At 39.0% G+C, this 26,661-nt stretch overlaps 1 protein-coding gene across 1 annotated transcript; it reads left to right on the top strand.

The window, feature by feature from the left end:
• Positions 1 to 18,348: 18,348 nt before the first annotated feature.
• RB195_015660 (uncharacterized protein) lies at positions 18,349 to 19,265 on the top strand (the record flags this gene model as incomplete). Its single annotated transcript, XM_013453088.2, has 3 exons — positions 18,349 to 18,492; positions 19,019 to 19,156; positions 19,233 to 19,265. 3 exons carry the CDS (start codon positions 18,349 to 18,351, stop codon positions 19,263 to 19,265), a joined length of 315 nt encoding a protein of 104 aa, XP_013308542.1.
• Between the last annotated feature and the right edge of the window lie 7,396 nt (positions 19,266 to 26,661).

Below are 26,661 nucleotides of genomic sequence, written 5' to 3'. Positions count from 1 at the left end.
ACATTGTTCCATACAAATCCCATGACATGGTGGGACCCACTGCGAAAACGTAGAGTTCGAGTACTAAATTAGCAACGTAGTTCTGCTCGCTTTCCCTCACGTACTGTAAAAACCGCCGTAGAAGACGCCGTTTTTGACGACTATTTCAGCTGCAACGTGCCCGCCTTGTGCAAGCGCCGCATCCACGAGCGAGCAGTCCGAGAATAATGAAGTCTCCTCATCAGCCTCAAGTAAAACCAATAAAGAGGCTGCTGAGGGAACCGGAAGGTGTACAAGGCTGCACGTTCTAATGTATAAACGTAGGAACTAAACCCTAGCCTAACTTTTCAGGTTTAGGAGAAATTGAGAAGTGTCACCTCCGTAGTTTCTGTAATCTGCAACCCGAACAGCATGCTTTCCGTTAAGTTTCCTACCATGCCAAGTTATTTAAATTCTTTCAATTCTTTTAACGAAGATCAGCCTCCCAGTGCACTCTAGGAACTTCATATTGTAGCTCAGGGTAAGTAATTTAAAGGCAGCATATCAGGAATCTGACGTGGTAAAGGAATCCGCGGGAAAATCTAGAGTTAAGGTTTTAGAGATGAGCTCAATCAGCCCTGATCCCGCAATCTGCAATCCCATCTCCATTTTTTTCCCACGGATTAACTCACCAGGTCAGATTCGTGGTCGTGGATTCCTGCTTTTAATCAGCGAGCAAAAAGAGTTTCTTAGTGTTCTTATTTTGCTATCAAAAACAGAAATCCGAAATCCTAATATCCCTCTCTCCCAAGGCTAATGTGGAAGAAAGCCCGTAATGAAGGAAATCACATAATTCTTTACTTAAGCTCTTGTCTAGCCGATTCCATCGATATTTACCCGAAATTCTGCACAACTCCCATCTTACCGTATCCTTCGCGGAATACTTTTCCTATGAAATAGAGAAAACTGCACAATGTTCAAAAATTTCTCCACTTTAAAATCCAGTTTCACAAATCCGCCGTCAAATGCTATCTTTTATGCTCGAAACTAGGTCTTCATCAAGGTGTAGCCCCCGGCAGTACTAGTAAAGGATAGCAGGGTTATCCAGCATCTCTATGATTACGCATAAAACAAAGGTTTTTAAAGCCACTAAGAAGTTCCTGTCTCCGGAAACTCTCAATATTTTCGCCAATATAGGACCGACCGACCACAGAACCAGTAAGAAATTTTAAAAAATTACGTTGATATTCACAAATTTTCTGCACAGAAACGAAAGAACAGAAAAGATATTGAGCAGAGAAGGGCAGAAATATTGGTTGTGAAGGGGGAACCAGAAGCGGACATTTGTCACATATGCCAAAACGTTTTAGCATAGAACCGTGACTACACCTCAAATAGAAGAATTATTGCATTAAGAGAGGAAACGCAGAGTCCAGCCTATGGGTATAAACTCCATCCATTTGCCTCTCTCACTTATTTAGACTGACAGTTTTAATTTTATATGATGTTCGAATGTCCTATATGGGCTCATATGGCTGAAGAATCGTGCGGTAGTCAAAGAAAAAACTTCAAATTTCAGCGTGTAAAAAATTTACTAAAAATTTTCACCAAAAATAAAGCAAGACGCAATAATCGCATAATAATAAGAATTCAAAATTTCTAAAGATGTTCCGAGAAACGTGAAAAAAGGAATGAGTTCAACGTTAGTGATATATAATCCAGTTTTCTGAGAAGAAAGTGATTGTCGAATGATTTTCCAGGAACGCTTTGTCCGGAAAATTGTTGCCCTGGCTGTTCTTTGACATCTAATGTGCGAGAAACCATAATCGTATTTCTGGGTTCTGAGAAGATCCATCAAAATTCTGATTGTGTATAGGATTGAGGAAAAGTATGAGAAGGAATTCAGGAGTGGACATTCCTAGAAAATGAATGTACATACTGTCAACTTTCCGTTACAGAAATCAGGCTAAATTCAGTTCTCAGGGGAATCAGGGTTTTGCCTGAGTTCAGCAAATTTCCAGCAAAGTGAATCCTGCAAATTTGAAACGTGAATTATTGTATTTAGCCACTTGTTTCATTATTTGTTGCCTGTTTGTTTCAAAACAAAAATAGATGCGTCATAAACGAGAAGAGGAAAGTACACGGCTGAGCAGAATTCCATCTAAGCTTCACAAAACAAACTAGGCTTTCTTCTTGTGGTAATTTAATGAGAGTTTTTCCGTTGTGGCCGAATGAAGGAGAAATAGGATGTCGAGTTATACGACAAGGAAGCGAAATAATGCCTTTTAGGATCTGAATTGTTAGTGTTAACGGGAGCGTGTCTAAGCGTTGCATTGAAGCAAAGATCTTTGATTTTTTTTATGTCAGGCATCATTTTTTCTGTCTCTTTGAATAATAACTCTTGAAAACGTGTGAAAATTCACACGAAAAAGTGAGATAGCACAAGAACAAAGGGAGGAAGTCGAAGGACAAAGAAAAACTGAGCATAGAATGCAAAGATGAAGCGAAAAATGCAATTTTTGTGCGTTCATCGACAAAATGATTATTTTTATTCTTGCAGTTTAGTTTTTTTTTTCTTAAATGAATTCATGTTGAATGGAGTCGCTTTTGAAGAACTATAACAAATTCGAAAATAAACTATCGTTGCGTCAACAACAGTAAGCAATATCTTATTCAAAAATTCATTTTTTTCTCACTTTTTGATGTGTTTAGCGAGCTGCTGCAGCTGTCGATCAACAGAGTGGTGGACTGTGAAAAATTTGGACGTTTCGTAGAGGTTTATCTCAGATCCGTGTTCAACAGAAGGAAGCATGTATTTTGAAGAAAAAATTCCTTTCTTCAAATTTCGATTTTTTTCAAGGTTATCACATGTGTTTGAAACAATTCTTTTCATTGTGTACATAATTCTAATTAATGGTAAGTAGTTAGTTAATAATAGTAAATTAATAGTTAGTAATAATTCTTTTCATTGTCGTTGTGTACGGATACATTCAGAAGGAAAACAACTGGAATGAGAGTGTTCGTTTTTTCCTCAGCGGTCACCAGAGAATCACCTTCGTTTTTTCTGTTCGTAGTGGAAATTTTACGTCGTTTTTATTATTTCCATAAATTTTCTAAGGACGTTTATAGCGGTCCTTAAATGAAGCTATCAGCAGCGTAGGATAAACTCGTTCCTCCAATTGGAAAATACTTTTACTATCAATTTTTGATGCACCTTAACTTTATACCGACCATGGTTCTCCAGAACAGTTCAGTAAAATTCATTCAGTGGATTCAGTTCAAAGTAATCTACTGTGTTCCACTTTCGATGAACCTCAAGATGATAGGATATTGGTGTCATTGATGTCTCTCTTTGTATTGATTAGTATTGATTATTGACGAGCTGTAAATTGACGATGAGGCTGTCAGTTGATTTTATTGGCTGATTCTTTGGCGAGTCGCCCTTTTCAGATCGCCGGAGATTGGCGATTTGATCCGAATTTTAACGGTTCTGTGTCTTGTGCACAACAACACAAACAATAGTATAAACATACTTTCGAGTCACCAATTACGCAGCGACCACACCGAATCCTCAGTTTGGATTGGAAATTGAAAGTAATACTCAATGAGTGCTGAAGAAATTTAGATTCCAGAGGAACTCAAAACATTCTGACAGAAACTATGCAAAAATCTTCAGATGTGCACCACAAACTGCGAAGGAAAATGGAAAAGTGCTGTGAAAGTGCGAAATGTCTGCATTTCTTCCGGAAAGAATTTTTTTTAAATGCATTGCTTAGAAAGTAAAATGCAGGAAGCGTTTCAGATTCACGAACACAAAGAACTTCCGTCATTTAATGGTGGCTCTCGTTTCAACGTTCTTTATTCCCCTGCAATCCCTTCAGAAGATATTGAATACTCATATCAAATAATTTGAACAAGAAAAAAAAAGCTGCATATTGTGCTTTCATCCATCAAAATAACAACTTCAAAATTTGAAAAAAAAATGTTCCAGGAATCTGGAAAGGATCTCATTAACGATTCATTAACGAGAAAAAAAAACACTCCTCCCTGGAGTATTAATTTCCGGGCAACCTCTTTTTAAATTATTTTGTTTATCTCCTTAAGGATGTTAAAAAGCTATTTATGGAATAAAACCGCGTGAGGCTGAACCAGAAATTACGACATGATTTTATTATTAGCTAGTATTCCCACAACAAGCGGATAAGTTCAAATTCTGATTGGAAATGGATAGAATGATGTCCTCTGGATATGCTATGTTCCTCGAAAAAAGCTTGAAAATTTTTAAAAGTGCTCAACAAAACCTGCTCTGAGTGAGTTTTTGAAAAAATGTAGCCTTAGGAGATTTTCCTTATTTTTTTTACCGACAATAAAAGATTATGGAGATTGCAGAGGAACGAACCACTGAGGTAGCGAATCTCTCACCTTTCAAGTGCTGAAGAGAATGAAAAGAATAATGCCATATAAAGTCGATTAAATTATTATAATAACATGAAAGGAGACAAAAAACAGAAAATAATATAAAATTAATCAAAACGTTGAGAAAAATTGAAAATAAATTTGAATCAAATTCAGTTGAACTATCCTTCCTAAAACATACACGAACAATGAAAAACACGAACTCTACAACTCTACTTTACATCAATAACTTTTCATTTTTCATTTTTCATTTTTTTCATTCCAAATATGCCCTATTATTCTCGTTTTCAAGATCACAAAACAAAACAAATAAAAAATATAAGTGAAGAACGTAATTTTATGTCGTCGTTTCAGTTTATGGCAGCGTACCATAAAATTTATGATATTAAGGTTTCTACATAAAAAGATAGGGTTCTGGATGTAGATTACGGAGGGCAAGGGTTACGTTTAACATCTTTAGCGCTTATGATATATATATATATATATATATATATATACCATGAAGTGGTGCACTTTTTCTACTGGCCCGCACCAACTAAGAGGTTAATCCCTCGAATCGTCCAGAAAAACAGCGTGGGAAACGGTTTTCAGTTACAATTTTTCGCACGAGGCATCTTTCGACGAATCATCCCTTCACACGCCTCGGTTCCCTCTGCTACCTATTCATAATTTTTACCTGAATACGCTGCCGAAGAGATCTCTTTGATTTTCGTCAGCTCGTTGGCTAACGTGGAGCTTGTGCGAGGTTGGAGCGTCATAAGGTGCCTCGTAGGAAAAATCGTAACAAATGGCCTTTTCTTACGTCATTTTTCAGGATCAGGATGATTAGGAAAATTGATTGCGCTCATAAATCGCTTTTACACCTTATCTTCATCCTTTATTCCTACCTCTCCCTGAGGAGATCTAAAAATCGTTAATTTCGTGGTGTACTGGTTTTAATTGTGACTTTCAGGTCAAAAGTTCGGAAAAAAAGTGTCAGTAAAACGAAAACAACACCAAAAAAGCAACTGCATGTAGTCATATAAAAATTGTATGCCAAACACAATGTTTTAAAAAGAATTTTTTGCCAAGCTCAAAGTTTTGAAAGGTCAAAAATGGGGTAACTGAGCTCTGAAAACGTTGATAAAGCCACAAAATGGGCGTGGCTTAGACGAGGACGTCGCTAGGATCATGTATGCCTTCATCTACGGCGCCGAGAATTCTTTGAAACATTTCATCTGTTTTTTTTTTCAAATTTGGTTAATTAATAAATTAATTCAAAGATGATTAATAATTATGTTCGATTTGCACAATTTTTACTTACAAGCGAATTTGTTGAAGACATTTTTCTTCTCGGAAAATTTTCGCATTTCGCCTCTCATAAATATTATTTGACCATAAAAATACATAAATATTGGCCAGGTACTTCTACAGTTTTTTTGATGATTTAGTGGGAAATGTGGGAGAAGGATGGAACGAAACGAGACCAATAGGAATTATGTGCATAGCTGGTGATCTGAAACGCTTTCGAAAGAGAAAGGAAATTAATCTTCGTGGAAGAGTGCACATTGTTCGAATTCTCCGATAATTTCGCTAAAATTTCGAAAAATTTTTTTTGGAAGTGGAAGAATGAGCGACAAGGGAACAAAATAAAGATTAAAGTCTTACATCGACAGTAATCCTAGGCCCCGCTGTGGGTAAATTTCCCGGGTTTCCGTTCCAAGAATGATCATCGTAATTGATAGAAATTTTATGAGATTTCTAACTTTTTTCTTGTTTACCTAATCTTCTTATTATATTAGTCATTGTTCGACGTGAGTTTAGTTTAAAATGTCAAATACATCCGTCAGATAGTCTGGCTTCGACAAGTCTATTAAGGGCGGCTACCCTAGCTGTTTGTAGTGACGATTCGGGGAAAATTTCCAGAAGTAACGAGATATTTTTTTAACTAGAAGTAAGACGTTCATACAACGAGATGAGGTTTTAGGTGAATTATGAGTTTAATTTGAACGATGACATCCCAATAGGTTCAGGTTCAATATTTTCAAATAGGTTTCTTCACTAATTCAACTTCAACGAGTCCGCATCCTGCACGCTTCGTCTATTATCGGAAATTCTGTTGATAAAACTCTGTAGAAATAATGTGTATACAGAATGTAATTTTCAAACATAATCTAACGGATCATTCCTACAAAAAAACCCCTAGGTACCTCAAGCAAGGCGCAAAATTTTCTAGAATATGAATGAGAAGTTCTCATCTATCTAATCTGATCCGGTCATCCACACACTTACGGGTGAGATTTTTCAACTTTTCAAATAATGAATCACAAAAATATATAAACGAATGGATTTTCTCATACAATGGGTTTACGATTCTTTCGAAGCTAGAGAAATGGAAAGAAATGAAAAACTGTGAATATTTCAATGGAAATCCATCCGTCTTTCTTTCTCTGAGAACGAATAAGTGTTGAAGTCGAGAAAAAGCCAGTAATTAATCTGGCTCCTTATGGATTAACATTTGTACACACCCTAAGACCATAAACCATGTGCGAGCGATGCAGAATCTGTCATAATTCAAAAACTGCTTAATAATAAAGTGTCTAATCTTAATAACAAAGCACGAACGAATCCATAAAAAGTATGTTTTCCGGGAAAAGTGCAACTGAAAACAGACCTTCATCGTCAGCCGAGGGCCAAATTACAAAGACAGAAATAATGTAACTAATAATGTCGAAGATATACTAATCCAGAAAAAAAAAATCGCTGAGGCAGTGATGCAAAAAATAAAAGGGAACGATGTATTTCTTGGATAATCATACTAATGGATGGAAAAAGTCATTAAGGGTTCTCGGTCGAATTCATTTCATCGCCGAGGCAGCATCGTCAGCTGATGTGGAAGATTATCTGACTCCACACCATGTAAGCAAGGGGCGACGTGTCGCCGGCCTTATTAGAATGGGAGGTGCAGGAGGGAAATGGAAGTGTCGGTAAGCAATTTGATTCGTTCGAAATGTGTTGTTCTCTTAGCGTTGTCAGGTGTGGAATTTAAAGGTTTGCTTATGGGCGACCTAACGTTACTCACGCTTACCTCAAAGGCCGAAAATTCTCGTATTAGTCGCAGTCTAGGCCAAAGAATATTCTCTCTCCTTCGGCCTAATCTGCCACTGTCAAATTTCAACAGAAAGGAAAAAAAAAGAAATAAAGAAATTAGAACTGTAGGCTATAAAAACGAATCAATCAATATCTATTCTGATCTACCTCATACCTCCCATATCTCATACCTCTCATACCTAGAATATTAAAGAGATTCAATTTGGATGGCCTATTTTTGAATATACTCGAGTTTGGGCTAAAAATAACTCTAGTAGAACGTAAATTAATCCAGCATGGAACTCTCCAGAAAAAGGAGTTGAACATAGTTGGGAATATTTTTCGCCTAAGTTTAGAGCAGTGCAAATTGAAGCTATCTGTTCTTCGGCTTGTTGGTCGGAGAATCCAATGCCTTGAGCTTAACTCCCATTCGTAAAATTCGGAAATCCAAAACTAGATCGTTCACCATTTCTCTGTACTTCCAATCCTTTAGATTCACCGCGTTAAAGGCATCACCCCACGAATCTGAGGTGGTATGCATTGGCCGATAGCCAAAAACTATACGAGGTCGTAGACTGCAGAAACGGGTAGGATTCCGTCCACTTCTTCCTAATCGCCGTAAAAAACGACCTAGGGGATGCGGCGCGTGCACAACGGTGGCGTGCTCCAATAGAAATTCGAAGAACTCTTCGTAGAAAACAGTATCCCGGAACGCTCGACGGTCTACTGGAGCGCACCACTCTTGTGCACACTTAGCATCTTCCGAACCGTTTTTACGGCGATTAAGAATAAAGGGGCGTTATCCTACCCGTTTCTCAAATATGTGACACCCTATAGTCACTAGCCATCGAATACCACCCCAGATTTGTGGGGTGATGCCTTTAAGCGGAGTTTCTTAGGATTGAAATGTTTCAGGGTAACCCGGCTCGGAAAAGCATCTACAATAAACTAGCCTGGTAAATTATTGTAAAAAAACATATGTATGTGCATCAAATACATCAGATATGGATACAACATGGAAAATAATACAAAATAATACTTGATTTGAATTTGAGAAGACCTACTGTGGAAACTATGAATGAAATAATGCTTAAATCTTCTATATGATATCAGCAGGTAAACAGGAACTTTGGTCTGAAGAACTCAAATCATCTGTTCGAGTATTTGTAGTGCAAGTGCAACGTTTTTTTAAGCACATATTTATTTTTAAACCAGCCACATATATCGTCAATATCGTTTCTTGAATGTACAGCTTATCCAGTAAAACGAGTAACTACGTAATCATAGAAATATAGGAAGAAAACTGAGCAAAATGATTTTTGATTCGTCATGAATTTTTAGTTCTTTCTAATTCGATAACATTAACATGTCGCTCAATTGTAACAACGTCATACCACACCTGAGGGAACTCGTGACGACTCGTTGTTTTTGCAGACAAAAATAATCGGTACTAAACGGGAATTGATTGGTTTATTTTTGGTGTTATTTAATTTGTTTTATCAACAACCACAGGCGGAACCTGAACAGAATGAGATGAATGAGGTGAGGAACAATTGATATATGTATGAACAAGTTGCACAAACAGTCAAAATGTGAATAGGATGCTTTAGATTTAGACTTTCTCTGTACATTTCTGGATCTATTCAGGTGAGCAAACGTTGCAGAAACCTGATAGGTGGTGTTTCGTATTTACATTCAGCTCCGAACTACACAAAATAATTGCTTGTATTAAGGTAGAACGCAATAAAAACCTTCCACCACTCAATACATTAATTTTTCATACCCTATAGAAGTAATAGATGAGAACAGACTAACATTCAGTAGCCTATAATTTTCATAATTATTCTCTAGGATTCCATCTCTCCAGATCCCATCTTCTTTTTCGCTCCGATGTTCGAATAAGAGCTCGAATAGTCGGTTTTTGGAGGAAATGGAAGTCCTTTATTCTATCATTTTTTTACCTCAAGCATTTTTGATGATGTGTACCTAGAATTTTTGAGGACTCCACAAATATTTCCCAAATTTCACTATTTGTTCGCAAATTGGGTCTACAAAATTAGTCTCGTGAGCATAGATTTATTTCTTTTTTTTTGCTCAATTATGAGAAATATTTTCTGTGTGTCTCTCGAAACAGAAGTAAACAGAGAATGGTCTTAGCGATTCCAAATAAATAACTAAAGCTGAATAAAATAGAGACAAAACAGTATATGATAGGAGGTTAAGGTGACTTACTAAAAGCTTAATTATTAAAGTAAGGTCTGTGGATGGAAGGCTAGTGTTCACTTCACAGATTCACAGATATTTAAGTCTTTGCATCTGAGGAGAAAGAGGCTCTCGGAGGTTTTCGAATTTTGCTCCGCAATTTCTGAGCTGATCCCATTCTGGAGTATCCCTCAAATATCCTGCAAAAGTAGTTTCAGCCTATGGTCTTAACCGTAACCTCTGCCGTTCCCGATGTCTATAACTTGGTAGTTGAAATGGTTGAGCTACCGCTCAAAACTCCAGCTTTCCTGGGAAAATGCAGTACAACAGATAAAATTAGTGATGTCCTTTAATTACTTCTACAATACACTTGTGTTTGCAGCGATAGATCATCCCGAAAACTGACGCTTGAGCAAAAGACACATTTCTTAACTTTCCTACTCATACCTTCTACTCCCAATATTCTTAGAGTCCGAGCTGACAAGGATCGGCGTATTTCAAATCCGGAATATTACCGTTTATGTGAAGCACTGGACCAGCACCTGCACATCCACCCGATCAACAGGGCATATTTTAGTTCTTACAATTGGGATATGTTAGTTCATCAAGGGGATTATCCAAGAAGTTCACAAAAGTCAATCAACACTAATGTTTCTCAACTAAAAGGTATTCAGCTAATGTTGTAATCTTTTTGAAGTTTTAAATTTTCATTGAAGTAGGAAGAAGTTTACACGAAATGTTTTTTTTTCAACAAACCATATCTTGACTTCTTTCCTAAAACTTCCTAGTAAATTCTAAACCGTAAAGAAATTGTAAAAAGAAAGAAAATTCTACAAGAAAAGAATCTATCCTGAAGCTAGACGCGTATGTAGATAGGTGGGTATTTAACACAAAAAAAAGCTTATTTCATTCAAGAACAACATTTTTTAAGCAGGATTCAAAGTTGTTGCATTTTCCAGAAATCCGGAAATTCGAAGCAAAAACTTTGTCCTTTGTTCTTTGCTCATTGAAAGCGCATGATTTTCCAAATACTAGTCTGACTGGTATCAGATGATCACAAGATAGCGAAAGTTACAGTTTTGGTATCAACTGTTTCCCAGACTCGTACATCTTCAGGAAGATCTCTTCCAAATGTTTCTGGCATTCTCTGATTTTAATTATTCTTTCCTTAATTTTCTTATAGCATATCTTGAAACGTAATAAATCTCCTTCTTTTTTTTTTACGAAATCTGAAATGACGAATTTTGTTTCCAGTAATCAATGTTTTACCGTAGGTATAAAATAGTAAAAAATATAGATATTGTTATGCATATTATAAAAGTTAAAGTTTAAGGTTTCTGTTTCTGGTTTTTCAAGGTTTAATCAATCCGCTTGTGATGCGCCCCCACGTTCACTTCAATTCAGATCAATTCGTTTGACGAACGTGTAACTGGCCTATAAAATGACTTGCGGTGGCTAGCACAGGTGTCAAGTCAGCGTTTTTATCCTTCCAGACAGGTCTCACACCAATTTATTGGCCCCGGAAGAATGAAAAGCTTGGCTCGCATTATGGCGGTTTTGAACCATCGACGGGCTACAGCGTACCTCTAACCGAAGACCTTGCGAATACGAGTGGAATCAAGATCAATTTTTCCTAGCTATCCTAGCTAGAAAACGACCTCGGATTCGAACCTCAGGTCGATCGTGCAGGAAGCGGAACCTCTAACCTCTACACTACACCCTCCCATGCGCATGGGTGTGGCGCAGTCGATCCGTTGTAGCCACACGGTCGAGGGTTCGAAACCGCGCTAGCGCTCAACAAGCCTTTCATCCCTCCGGGGTCGACAAATTGGTACCAAATATGTTTTGGAGGATAAAAACACTGACTTGATCATCGGCTGGCCCCCGAATGTCATTGAATGGGACAATACGCGTTCCATAACATCAACCATTACGAATTCCAGTAAAACGCGTTGCCCCATCCTAGGTGGATTGATACGCCAATGACTTTATCCTTTATCACATGCATATTATTACATCACAAAAATTATACAAACTTCTACTTATCATCTTATTTTCACTGAAGCCATTATTTTTTATTATTACTGTTACTATAATTATAATAATTGCTATCATTATTATTATTATTTGTTTTAGGATTAGCATTTATATCAGTATTCATTTAGCGTTGCTGGGATTAATATTGGAAATTAGTATTAAAAGAAGAACATTACTATAGGAGAATATTTCCAAGCAGAAAATTCTAGAAATGTACTGCCTCATGGAAACGTTGATTGTTTCTTTGGTGCCGTTTTTGACAATCTGGCGACGTATTTCGGATTTCTGATTCTTTATCCGACAACAATATTTCGATGACCTTCACTGCATTGCAGAAGTCACGCGCCGAAGCATACGCTCGATTTGAACAATTTGACAAGAATGCGATAAACAGAATTTGAGTGGAGAAACAGAATTAAATAAAAACATCTTGAATGCGATCGCGATGAACACGTGTCGAATCGGCGTTAATCACTGTCATAAGGGATACTGATAAACTTCCGAATTCACAAAATTTGGATGGGTTTTTTTTGCACTTCTCCGATGTGCACAGCTTGTTTTTCCTATCGAAGACACGAAGTGAAGATGAAGCGTTGTGGATTTTTTTTTTGCTGATCTCATTTATTGTCCAATTCGTCAACATTTCTTCGGATCACAGCCACCTTTGGAACAAGAACTGGGAGAAGATTGAGGACTACTTGGAATTTTTTTCAACATAAACAGAAAGAACAGCACAGTAATCTGCGTCTCGGTATTTCCGTTGTATCTTACTTTCTTCATTTATAGACGGTAAGAACTGGGCAATTTGTACATGACGACCTTTTTCAATCATTGGCACCTTGGAATGGCTATATCCACCTTTTTGTGACGTAATGAAAAGGAGTGCAAGACCTTATGTAAATAAATGCAGAGCAGTAATTATATGGGGCGGGTGTGGCGCAGTCGGTTAGAAGTCCGTTGTAAATTAATAACATATTAATAATAATATTAATAAATTACTAATTATAAATCAAAAATAATAATCTCTCAGTGAAAAGTAACTTTGTTCAATAAATAAAGAGAAAACCTTAGATAGAAGAAAAATTTAGTGAAACCCAATCAGTACTATTCTGATTTGAAACACATACTCCATCTGCACATGGAAAAACATACATCTATTCGAAATCTTTTGGTTTCTTATATTATCTTTTAAAAAATCATAAATATGCAAATAGTTACAAAATATATAAAGACTTGAATCTAATTTGAACAATTGATTAAAAATTAACAGTTAATGAATCTGCTTGTGATTTTTGTACCAAAAGATTCTCTGCGAGGAAAAAAAAAACCCAGGCGACAGTTACATAATTCATTCTCTACTCGAATAAACATTTGAAATCTTCTAGGAAAATTTTTACCTATCAAGTAAGCTTATGTCTATGATTCACTCGCTTTTCCTAGTGGCCATCAATATTTTCCAGATTTCCATATTTAAAACTGCATCGAAGTTCTATCCTTAGTTTTTTATTCATAGATCCTAGGAAGTTGGAAGCTTTTTTCTGATATGTAACCCGTTGAAGAAATAGGATTCCCGGCTATCCCTGTGAGCATCCAGAGAGTTTATTCACTTCTCACTTTTGGATAATTTCTCTAGTTTTTCTTGAAGCCGTGTGTGAAGAATATTATAGTAGACTTTTGAATAAATATGAAGAAAATAGTATTTCCTTCTTCGGAAGAAGTGAAATATTCTGCAATTCTGCCCCGTACCTGGGAATATTTTGAAGTAATGAACCATCAGGAACTGTCAGTCACATCAGGAAGCTTTTGTTCACGTGTTCCGTCACGTGAATTGAGAAACATAAAAAACTGGTTTTTTTCAACTCTGCAAATTAGCAAAAAAATCCACGTTTTGGAGATCCTTGTGTTGGAAATGCTGAAACGTGCACGATTTCTACAAATGTATCTGATCGATCATCAGAAATCGGCAGCAACGAGCCCGAGGGGTTTCCCCTTAATGTGGTTGTCTTTTTTTCGTACATTCAAAGCGCAACTAAATCTTGTTCTCGAAACAGGTTGCGCTGCCGACAGCAGGCAACGACGGGTGGATTTCACGCATCGTCGCGATTCCGTCCTACGTCTCTAACCAGCTTTACGATGGGAAACCCCATGTGTGTCATCAAAAATCTTCCATTAAACATAAAACGTTCATCACTTTTACATTATATGAAAAATCAGAGATACATCACAGCGATTCAGATTCTGTGCTCATAGCCAGTATCATTTATCCAACTGGATGAACGTGCTCTCATGGTTAAGTGTGCCCGGGCTGGAAATATTTTTATGTGCAACAAAAATTTGTAGGGGTTATCACAATCAACACTAGCAACGGAGATACGTATACACTTATAGAAGTAAAACTGCTCATCCAACAATTTCTCCCTCTTTCTTCATATATTTTGTTCCTCACCAAACACCGAAACCATTGCACCAAATTAGAGCTGCAAATTAGCAAAACAAGTATTTCATCAACGTGTACAAATTGACTAGGGCGAGTTCTTATGGCCTGTAAAAATGGATAAGATATAAGAGCGAAAAAGAAAGGAAACTTCTAGAAATTGGTGGAGTTGAACGCAAGAAACGTGTAGATTCAATCAGAGGGCAGTTATGTTTGCATGGACGACCGCGACGTTTCCGCTGACATTCTTTTTCGTTGAGGCATAGAATCTCTTATTCTCCGTCTCACCTCATCTCTAATGCGTATCGCGGTCGTTCGAGTAAATATAGGTATCCAAACAGATGAAGGATAAAGTCACTGGCGTGGCAATCCGCTTGGGATGCGCCACCACTGGTTCACTTCAGATTAAAATCGTTTGAGGTTTACGAACACGTAACTAAGCTATACAATGATTTGCGGGAGCTAACGAATGTATCAGGTCAGTTTTTTATCCTCCCAGACAAGCCTGGCACCAATTTATTGATCCCGGAGGAATGAGGGGCTTGGTTGACACTAGAGCGGTTTTGAAGCATCCATCGCCCGGCTACAGCGGACCTCTAACCGACAACCTTGCGAATATGAGTGGAATAAAGATCAATTCTCTCTAGTTATCCTAGCTAGAAAAGATGCGGGTGTAGGGCCGTCGGATAGAGGTCCTCTGTAGCCTGACGGTCGATGGTTCGAAACTGCTTTGGCACAAACCAAATCATTCATCCCTCCGGTGTAGATAAATTGGTACCAGACTTGTCTGGGAAGACGCTGATTTGGCACATTGGCTAGCTTCCGCTGTCGTTGTAGAACTGCAGGCACGCACATTTATAAACTATGGGATGACGTCGAGCGCGTAGGCGCATCCCAATAGGGATTAATCAATGCCGTCCACTTTATTCTTTATCCTTCATCAATACAGATATGCCCAAGTACAGGTAAGTAAATTTCATCCAATCACAATTAACCGTAGTTCTACTGATTTTCTGTTTAAGACGACGTACACACTTATAGAAGTAAAAATGCTCATCCAAGAATTTTTTCCTTAGTAGTCCCCGTAGTCCTCAACTACCTGCTTCCAGTACTTGTTCTGAAGGTGGCTGTGAACTGGAAATGTGTTGCCGTAGTGAACAACACATGACTTCAGCAGAAAAAAAAATCAAAACTTTACATTCACTTCGTTTTTTGGCAGGAAAACATGCGATTCACATGCCCGAAGTGCAGCGGAAGCTCCACCCTTTCCTATTTTGTGAGTTCGGAAGTGCAACCGTATCCCACATGACAGTGGTTGAAAACGATTCGACACGTGCTCTTCACGTCGATCGCATCCAAAATTCTCGCCTTTGGAAATTTTGTTTATCACATTCTCAAATTGTTCATATCAAGCGTATGCTTCAGCGCGTGACTTCTGCAATCCAGTGAAGGTCATCGAAACGCGTTGTCGGATAAAGTATCAGAAATCCAAAATACACTGGATCGCGTTCCTAACTCCAAGAGCCAAGCGGAAAGTGCAGAGCTGACGCCAGTGCTACTGTAGTTACTCATTTACTCTCGAACGTTCTCCACGTCGTAGTCTGCGACTTGAGTTGCGTCGTTGACGCAACGCAACACAAACTCCGAAAAAAGCTAAGGAATTTAGAAAAACTCTTCCCTATTTTTCCATTCTGTTCACATTTTTACTGTTTTGACTCGAGACCAAGCAAAAAAGCTGTTTTGAAAAATTCACCTACTTTCTGGATATAAACAGATGTGTTGATGAGTACTAACCAAAGAATCACGGATTTTTGGAGAAGGATAGATGAGGTGTGATATCTATGTGAATTCTAACGCTCCTCACAGCCCACAAACGCGATACCATACCATGTCTGCGTCATTAACATTTGGTGAATATCGACCGAACGCCGTCGTGCCTCGTACGTCGCGAGCGGCAAAAATACGAGTTACCTCCTGCTCCTGATAGCGCAGCGGAAGACGAATAGAGCGATCTTTCGGAACTGATGTGGTCCCAACTAACTTTTCGGGCAGCTCACGATACTGTAAAATAGCAAAAATAAATAAAAATAATGTAAAATAGCGTAGCATGGAAACATGATGGAAAACTATGAGATCGTGGTGTAGATTACGAGTATGAACGTGGTTCTGCTCAATCCCCCCAGTCGTCCTAAAAGAACGGCGGTTGAACGCCGTTTGTTCTTAAGAGGTACATACGTTAGTACGCACCACCGTTCTACACATTCCGGTTCCTTCCGCAGCCTATTCATAGGTTTCACTTGAATAGGCTGCTGATGAACTCCCATTGATTCTCGACCGCTCGCCAGCGGAAGCGGCGCGTATATACGCGTGGTGGAGCGTTCCGACGTGATACAAGGAACGCTGCTTTTATTATTTTTATTTTTATTATTTTTTATTTATTTTTTGGAGGATAGCTACGAGGATAGCTGGAAATGAAACCATCGGATCGAGTCCTTTTTCCAACCGCGTTTATAAATTAAAAAAAAAACGAATCTTTACAACGTAAGTAGCGGGCACGAAGTCAGCGGGGAAGGTCGAAGAGACTACGGTAGCATTGGCGAGTCTCTACACTTTTCACCTTTTTCAATTTTTTTTCCATTTTACATTATTATTCGTTTCGTCGAAATTGAAAGTCGTCTGAAGCCGAACATTACTTTCTTTTTCAGAACAACGCTGACTTTTTAGTTTCGTTTAATTCTGATTTCTTCCAAGAAAACGTTGACAAGATCGTGGTAACAAAAATACGATCCTGCGCACTTTACAAAAATAATTGTTTTGTATAGTTTTTTCATTACTTTCGGAATTTTCATTCCCTTTAAACGCCTTGAATATTTATATAAAACTTACAACTAACAATTAAATTTCTCCTAATCTCTAGCAACATCTTTGTTCTCGTTTGTGGCATCACCAACTAACACTATTTCTTCAGCAAACATTTATTTTTGAAAAATATGTTTTATTTTTTTTTCGCTTGTTTAAGATCAAGCAATCGACCCGAGCAGAACTTTTTTTCATGGATCTATGATATTCTTCTACACAAATAATGGGTTGTTGACCGTCGAAATCTTAGTTGATATGAGAAGTTCGCGGCGCCCACCCGCGTACCCTGTCGCCATACATTAATCGCCGTCATCAATCACCGTAATCAACCGCCAGCACCATCACACCGAATTGCGTGCATCCTTGATTGAATTCACGTGAATATCGACGAGTAAAACAAACGTTGTGAACTTAAATCCAGAGTTCTACACCCTCATTCATTCATTGAGCACATCGTCGACCCACGGCTACCTGTCTTACTGAGCCAGCCAGCTAGCTATTCATGGAAATTATTGATTACTTGAAAATTGTGCACGTACAATCGGCGCGTTGGGTGCACGCGGCCTCGGTGCACGCGCGATTCAGCTGCGCTCTCCGGTTCCCATACTGTCTACGGTACGCTTTCGCACGATACGCTGACATCTGCGTCTCTTGTTTACCAACATGACGTCGCGGACTGTCTCCGTCGGCGTCTACTGTTCTTTTCTCACCGGGTATAAAAACGCTGCAGGGGACGTATGCACCGCAATATAGCGGCGCATCGTACGGTTACGCAAGTAATACCGTAGCAGCTCCTCAAATTTGTAGCCGCTTCTCGGGACTTCGGCGGCCGATTCCTGCTTTCGTCCCGCCGTAACCCTGTCCCTCGACAAATTGAGGGTTCGCTTTGTGGTGGAGGTGTGGAGGACCTTGCTCACCACGTGTTCACGTGCTTAGTTCCCACCGTTGTCCTAAACGGGTTCCACCGAAGGACGACAGCTTATCATACGATGTATTCTTACATCGATAGTTGAATGTGTTCTCTCTTGAAAAAATTGTCTCTACCCACCTCAAATATTTTAGCGCAATAGTACTTTTTCGGTTGATCCCACTGTCTAGAAAGAAAGACGTCCTCAGTAGGTTCCCTTATCTTATCGTACTAGCTGGGAACACTATGGACTCCCCAATCCCCCCTTATCGTATGTTTTGCAGAACGCATCGGACGCTTCTGTTTACTATTTGGCAATCTTTACTGTAAGCACCGTACCCGAAAATGCAAAACACGCATCTCCTGTCGTTTTATCGCTTCTACCTTAGATTGAATGGAAATTTTCGCTGTTATCCAGTTCCTTTCGTGGAATCAACGTACTCTAATTCGCGTAGTCATTTCAGAAATGTCTTGTCGAGAAATTCCACGATGTGAAGTAGCAGAACACTGTACTCCTGATGATGCCTGGATGATTATTCGTAACGATGTGATCGATGTCACAAATTTTCTCGATGAACATCCTGGCGGCATGGAAATTATGCTTGAATATGTGAGTCAATTCTTAGTTACAAAAAATGAAGAGGAAAAGAGAATTTTCTTTATTTACGGGGAAGGTCACTATGCTAAATTCTATTTGTTATTCACCAATTAGAGGGTGTATTTGGCGGCAGGTCGATAGCGGCACGAAGTTAGATATGCTTGCTTTCTGGCGAATAAACGAGACAAAATCCAGAAAAATATTCAAAATTGTACCACGTTTAATTTTGTGGTAACTGAAAAAAGCAAACAAAAACACTCTGTTTGGAGCGGGCCAGCTCACCGAAGCACACAGTGGAGCACTATAGTGGATTCTTCCAGATCTTACCTTTTTTCTTCTGCATAGAGTTTTGTTACGACAACTCTTTGAAAGAAAAAGATCTAGAACATACATTCAAACGTAGAAGCACCAAAAAATGGAAATTTTTGCGAAGGGTACTATGAAACTCGAGAAGGCCGACTTTTTTCCTGCCATAAGAATAGATTGAACCTGCAAATCCGGTCACATCCACTCAGGACCATAATCGAACATCTTTCAGGCCGGCTGTGACGCTACGGACGCGTTCGAAAGCGTCGGACATTCGATCGCGGCTCGAATGCTCGCCGAAAAATACAAAATTGGCGCATTGCCAGAACATGAACAAACCCACGCTAATCAATGTATCTCTGAGGCCAAGGTACGTTTTTGAGGATGATTCGCATTGAGCGTAATCCTTCGGTGTATCTGGTGGAAAAAAAGCGCCTTTTTTCTAGAAACTCTTGTGCCCAATGCACATAACCGCATAATCGACAGGGAATCACGGATCTCGTATGCAAGCTGGTCAACGCATCTCCGCTATGGAGCCTAGTCATGTTGTTTTCGCATTGTTTGTGTCGTTAAAACACAATTCATTGCTTATCCTGTTATGTTAGGCTTTTCAAATTGTTTACTAGCGTTATCAATTACCTTAACATTTACGACCGGTATATGCTTTTGAGCATAATGAAGTTATTTTCAAGTACCTGTGTTGAGCCGGGGAAAAAAATGCGCGTGAGTTGGAATGGATGGATGTGCTGCGTTCTTCCGGATAAATATAAGCGCCTCCGACTAACATCGTTTAATGGGTCCAGCAGGGAATGGAGATGGAATGGATTGGCGCGACACCGCACCACTATAGCACATAAATCACTTGTCTGAACTGATATCAACGAAAGAGAAATCTTGGCGGGCGGCAAACAACGGAATGCGCAGATATTGTAGGATTTGGAATGTGGTGTTAAAGAAATTGCTTGAAGAGGTCTACATCCCGAAAATTTTCCTTCTTCCATCATTCCGTTCAGGCCTTCGAGCTCCTAGGTGACTTAATACCTTGAAGACATCATAACACGAAACTTGCGATCTTGGAACCTATCCACGAAAAGCTAGGTTGAGAGGTGCAGATCACGAACACTACTAGTGGGTGAGAGGGACAGCGTCCTCAACAGTCCCATTGATAGTTCGCTCGACGCAGATGTGACACGTGACTAGGCGCCTCGTAGGAAAATTTGGTCACCAGCGCCGCGTACCACGACGTGTTCGTGGCAGTTAGCGGGAATTCTGGCTTGATCGCGCTCATACTCGTTGTCTATGTAATCCCCAATCCCATGTTTTCGTGGAAAATCCCAACATTGTCAGTTTCCTGGTATGCTGTTTTTGAGAATTCTTACCGTACTTGGAAAAAAAAACCTACCAGGGAGAATCTCAGCATATTTTACTATGATATTTGGCTCTTCATGAAATCGAACTCTCCATTTGCTCCTTGTTTTGATCACCAACAATTCCTTCAACTTCAAGGATTTTTGGCCGCGAGAATTTTTCTTGCGCTTAACTAATGGTCCGTTGCGTTTGCTTTTATCGTATTCTATTCATTTGGTTCCACTACCGTGTCTGTCCTAAAAACTATGTTTTTAATTTAAGAGCAGGATTTTGCTGGTCCCAGAAGTTTCTGTGAAATTCCTATGAAGACAAATGCATGTGTACCAATATCTTTTATTCTTAACGTTATTCAGTTTTTATAACTTTTTTCATTGAAAAAAGAGAACCAGCACACTAAGTGGTAGCAACAGAGTGATTCGGAGAGAGATGGATTTACCGTAGGTGGAAATCGAGGAAAATAACAAGGGTTTCATAGCGCTTCCTTTGTAATGTGAAGGAGGAACTTGCACAGATAATGCTTGTACATATTTTTGCGATTCCCTCGAGGTACCGTTATTACAGTACCTCGAGGGCATCGCAAGAATCAGATCAAAACATACAATAGAAACACATAAAAATTGAATTCGACAAGCTATGACACAAAGCCGCCGACATGGATCTACTCTGGGAAATTTGCGAAAATCACTGGAGATGTGCTTATTTAAGACCTGATCTTAATTATTTGTGCAAAGACGCACTGGCTTCTTGTGTAGATCTCAAAAAAAAAGAATTTATTCAAAGTGCTGCTTTGTACCAACATATAACAATGCAAGCGTCCTATGCTAATTGATGTCAACTTTCCTGATCCAGGATTTAGTGATCATTGAAATCCCTTAGTTATGTTCACTTCATCACTACTATCGTCGTTCTTTGGTCGATAAAAATTGGTGGAATAACTGATCACAGGTTGATACGCAAAAATTTTTTTGATTAAAAACATTATCGGCCCTACCATTGGAGAAGGAAATGACTTCCTCGCCATTACACTAATTCCTTCGTAACGGAAGAACGGGCGTTAACACGTGGTTTCGACGTGAACCAATGAATTTGATCGTTCTTTGATCGCTGTGGAAAAAAAAATCGGTGAACTAAATATTGAGCAAAAATAGAGGAATTGAAGAGGCACGATTAAAATCCCTACGTGTAACGTAGAGCGTGTTACATATTAGCTCGTTTAATTTTGATATTTCATTTAATACCTGGTAAAAATTTCAGATTTCTAAGCAGTGGAATACGAGAAAAAAAAACCGGAGCGGAATGTTATGCTGATGTGGGCACGTTTCCTCTTTTTGACTATTCTAACTCAGAAAAATGTGCATTGTTTTTTTTTCTTTTGGTGCACCATTGGTGTATGTGAATAAAGGATAAAAGGATAAAGTTTCTGGCGTTAATCGATACTCTTGGGATGTGCCCCTCGTTCTCTTCAATTCAGAATCGTTTGAGGTTTACGAACTGGCCTATACAATCACCTGCGGGGGTTAGCCAATGTGTCAAGTCAGTGGTTTTTATCCTTCCAGACGTTTCTGGTACCTATTTATCGGCCCCGAGAGGATGAAAGGCTTGGTTTGCACTAGGGCGGATTCGAACCTCCGATCGATCGTGCAGGAAGCGAAACCTCTAACTCACTGCGCTACACCCGCCCTGTGTATGTGAATAAATAAATAGATAAATAAAATGCGAATTTGTTGGAAGGAGAAAAAAGGATGTTCCTGTTCGTATCTTTTTAGCGTCACATTCTAGTTCGTCGATTTGCATCGATTTTTTCCAGCAAAAACTTTGCTATAACGGTTTACCGTGAATTTTTTAGGTAGATTTTTTGAAGCATATTGATGAATAGATTCCCACATGCATTTCAGGCACCTCTTCGGTAAACCAGAAAAAAATACGCAGGAGCCCATTGCAGAATGCAGAAATGTGGACAAAATTTGAACCGTTTCAAGCGGACATAATGAACGATTTTACTATGCAAATGTGATTACGGTAACTTCTGCATTCCCGGATGAATCTGTTCGGATGAAAGTGACTTTAGTTACGGTATTGCCAGTTATGACCATAAGAATTAAAAGTTTTTATGTATTAACTCGCAATTTGGAATATTTTAACACTGAAGATAGGAGTTATCGATCGCGGTGTTGAGAATGAGCACTAACGGGACATCTACTAAAAATACAGTATTTTTCTGACTTCTCAACCTATAACTAAATTTCCTTTTTTTCCTTATTAGATTAGAGTCTAATAAGGTTCGGAAAAACTCATTACTGATAGATGTTTCTTCAGTAAAAAGTGGCGTTCATTGCTCTTATTCTGCTTTTTTTCTTTTTATATCCCCTACCCACATCTCAGCTTGGAAAGGATTTTCATTTTATTTTTATTTATTTTTATTTTATTTTTTCTGCATTTTAGGAGGATTAACGATATTGTATTGTTTGATTATTTTAATTTTATTTTGTTATTTTGTTCTTTTGTTATTTTTATTTTCATTTATTCTCTTGGTTTTCATTTTATTGTTTGATTTTTAGTTTTAATATGAGAATATTTGGAATATTTCCGCAACTGCATATTTGCATCTCTGATTACTTCCGCATAACTGTGTTCCGTATACGGTAACTATCAAAACAATTCCCATAGCAATTCGCAAGTAAACAGAAAACATCAGTATCTCAACAAACACTTTACAACATAGGTATGCGCGACGGAAACACTGAAAAACCAAGGTGAACAAAGAACTTTGAACAAAAGCGGGTCTGTTCCAAGGTCCAAGGTGTTCCCCAAAAAGAGCGATCTATGCGTTAAGTAAATTAAGGGGGTTAGAAGTTGTCTTCGATAGGAGTTCAGCTATTCCTGTGAAGTTTACCCTAATAAACTTGACTGCACTGTATTCTGCTGCCTTTTCATCATACTTCCTGGAATATTCCCTTTCGAAGATGCTTTCTAAAGTCTATACCTGTAAATTCACCAGGGCGTATTCGGAGGTTCGAATCTGCACTAGTGCTCACCAAGCCCTTCATCCCTCCGGGGTCGATAAATTGGGCCGGGCTTGTCTGGGAGGATCAAAACATTGACACGACACATCGGTTGGCTCCGCAAGTCATTGTATGGGCCAGTTACACGCTGTTGAACCTCAAACGATTCTGAATCGAAGTGAACGTGGTGGCGCATCCCAAGCGGATTGATTAACGCCAGACAGTTCACCCTTTATCCTTTATCTCTGTAAATAGTCATCATTCTTGTAGTGGTGGTTAGTTGCTTTCAATTAAACCAAAAGTCGGTAAGTCATGCCGCATGAGTTTCCCTCATCTCTTTACCAAAGGTCAAGACGGACCCATCTGTTCTCGATTAAAGACGCATCACCCCACGAATCTGAGGTGGTACGGATTTCAGGTGGAGTATTCGTATACGGGAACGTACATTATGGAGAGAAGGCTGATTCCGTCCATTTCTTCCTAATTGCCGCAAAAAACTGTCCGGACGATACGGCTTCGAGCGATCCGGCACGCTATTTTCTACGACGCGTTCGATTGGAGCACGCCAGCCTTGTGCACGCGCCGCATCTTCCGGGCCGTTTTTTACGGCAATTAGGAAGAAATGGATGGAATCACCCCCTCTCCATAATGTACGTTCCCGTACACGAATACTCCACCTGAAATCTGCACCACCTCAGATTCGTGGGGTGATGCCTTTAGGTTGGTTACCCAAACTCTGGTAACCGTTGTTCTACTATAGCGTTCTGGATTCCAGAAATGGATCTTGCGTGAGGATTTCCTATCTTCTGTGCAAGAAGAATGACCTGTGAAGCCACCACACAAATTTGAAAACCAGTTTTGCTGTATGAAGTTTAGGTCAATTCCCAGTCTGCGCTGTTATTTTTCTTCGTTCCTTTATGGCACACTTGTGGATGTCTTCAAATGTACAAATAAACAAATAAATAGCCGGTATTTAGCGTACCGTTTTGAATGGTGTTCTTAAAGCAGACATCTAGCTTCTTCTAATTCTCTAACGCACAATATAAAAATTAAAAAAATAGTTATAACTGGCACGGGCTACAGATACACGAAGAAATAGATGTATGTTCAAGTTTCGACTCCAGCTCCACCATCGGATTCGCGTCTAAGACGACGTCTAAGAGAATGTTTTGAATTCAGTGTGTCGTTAGTTCCCACAAAAATTCAGTACTTCCACTCATTTATTCGACCATGTGTACAAATGCCTAGTAGCGTCCGATGTGGTTGTTCGCTACCGTAAATCTCCGCGAATTCCCGTAAGAAGTGATAGGAAACGAGAGAAAACCTTTGGTGATGATGTAGGAGCCCCATTATATGCCACGATCAGATACTAATATGGGGAAAGTATGCAAAAGAGAAAAAATTGAGATTTTCCATCGTGAATCCTACATATGTATGTAGAGGTACATAAGCTCCTTGTAATCAATTGAATATAATTTAGTGAATATAAAAAGTTATTCAGTAAATAAAAAGGAAATAAGAGAATAAGAAAAAAAAAAAAACAAGAAGGAGAAGGAGTGAATGTGAAACTGAAGTGAAAAGAAAAAGTGGAGTGAAAAGTGAAAGTAATCTCAATATGAGTGATAACATTTCTCTTCCTGTTTCCACTGATTTTTGTCCTATTTCCTTCTCATCTTTATTTATCCTCACGAAATCCTTGCTTCTATTCAATTCCACCTCGTCTTTACTTTCAGATTAAATATTTCTGACTAACGGTTGACTTCGATCTCGGCTGTTTCAATGAGATTTCTACAAAACACCATTGTAGATTATTTACGTAGGTATAGTCGAATCTACGACAATAGTGGGCTTCATCTCCCATTAAAATAGGATATTTACTCCTGAGAAATGACTGTTCAGTGCTTTACGTTGTTCCCTTCTTCGGCAATGAAAACTACTTGTTCTACTAACGATGTTCAGAGCAATTTGTCGGTAATGGATCAGGTATTTCTCTAAAGCTCACATTCTACTACAATTCTTCGAAACTAGTACTTCCTTACTCTTTTCTCCTTTCAACAAGCTTAAAGACATCACCCCACGAATCCGGGGTGGTTTGGATTTCCGATGGTCAAAGACTATACGGGATCAAAGATTGCAAAAACGGGTAGGACCCTGTTCATTATTTCCCAATCGCCGCAAAAAAACGGCCCCAAAGATGCGGCTTCGAGCGTTCCGGAGCGCTATTTTCTACAACGAGTTTGATTAGAGCGCGCCAACTTTGTGCACGCGCCGCATCTTTCGGCACGTTTTTTTTACGGCAGTTAGGAAGAAATGGACGGGATCACCCCTCTCTTCATAATCTACGACCCCGTATAGGCATGACCCACCTGAAACCCGTACAACCCCCGATGGTGATGCCTTTTAAATGTAAATGCTTCCACCTTTGCTCACCGGTTAACCGTCGTGGTGAGCCAGAATACCCGCTTGCCAGGCTACAGGTGTTACATCTGTGAATCCTTGCGGATCTCCTCAGAAGATTTTCTTGGCTGAGATCAGTGGATGCTCCAACATCTACACCTTATTTATGCTTTGAAAGCTTGAAAACGTTTTTAGGTCACCTGACATTCTGGTTTTCTCTAACATTCTTGTTTTACAGTGACGCCAAAATATTTAGGGTAGAATTGTACACTGAACTAACTCCTGATAATCTCGTTTCCCTAACTTCTTGCCTATGTTCCTCCTCTTCTCCTTTCTGTCCTCCTAATACTCAAAAAAAATCAGCAAACAAATAAAAACTGATCATGTTCCTTTACGCTTAAGATTTTTCATAGAGGTAGGTTGAGCGGGTTAATAATTTATTTTACACAGTTTTTCTCGCCGTTTTTCTCTTTAAGAGTACTGCAATTGAATATGTAAAGAGCCGAGAGTTCTAAAGGAAGGTATCTTCCCTGTTTCGCGTTGATCTAACGTAAAACAGTTGTTTCAGTGAGAAGTTATGCTTGGAGGATGCCCTCATTCTTTCTGCTTGTTTTGTTCGTAATTGCGGAACTTGTCTCGCAGCAGCTCACACTGCGACCGTTTAATGTGGACCGAGACCATCGATAACTTCAACAACAATAAACTAACTTGCTAGGAAAGGAGATAGGGAAGTGTGGTGAAATTGGAGCGAGACAGGGATTCAAAGCAGATTTGCTACGTCTTCATTCTTTGCCAATGGAGCAATATATATCTACGAATGTTGGGGAGAACTGAGAACTGAGATATTTTTGAGGTCATGGATTTACAAATATCACAATGGATTTACTTCAACCAAAGGAAGAAATCGAAGGTCACTATTTTAATTTTTTTAGATCTATGTTACCGTTTTTTACACAGGAATGCTGGCCTATAATCATTCGCATCGGAGAAATTTGGAAAAGAATTGCCGTGTAGGAATTTTTAAATATTCAAGGGTATATGTGAACTTTTTTCGAGGCATCCCACACAGAGTCGGTGGCAGCTAGGACAAATTTCACTTCGATGAGGA

The sequence above is a fragment of the Necator americanus genome, chromosome V, assembly GCF_031761385.1.
Source record: "Necator americanus strain Aroian chromosome V, whole genome shotgun sequence".
In the NCBI taxonomy this organism is placed as follows: Eukaryota; Metazoa; Nematoda; class Chromadorea; order Rhabditida; family Ancylostomatidae; genus Necator; species Necator americanus.
The sequence above is the reverse complement of the archived record's forward strand: the minus strand, read 5'-3'. Positions and strand labels throughout refer to the sequence as shown.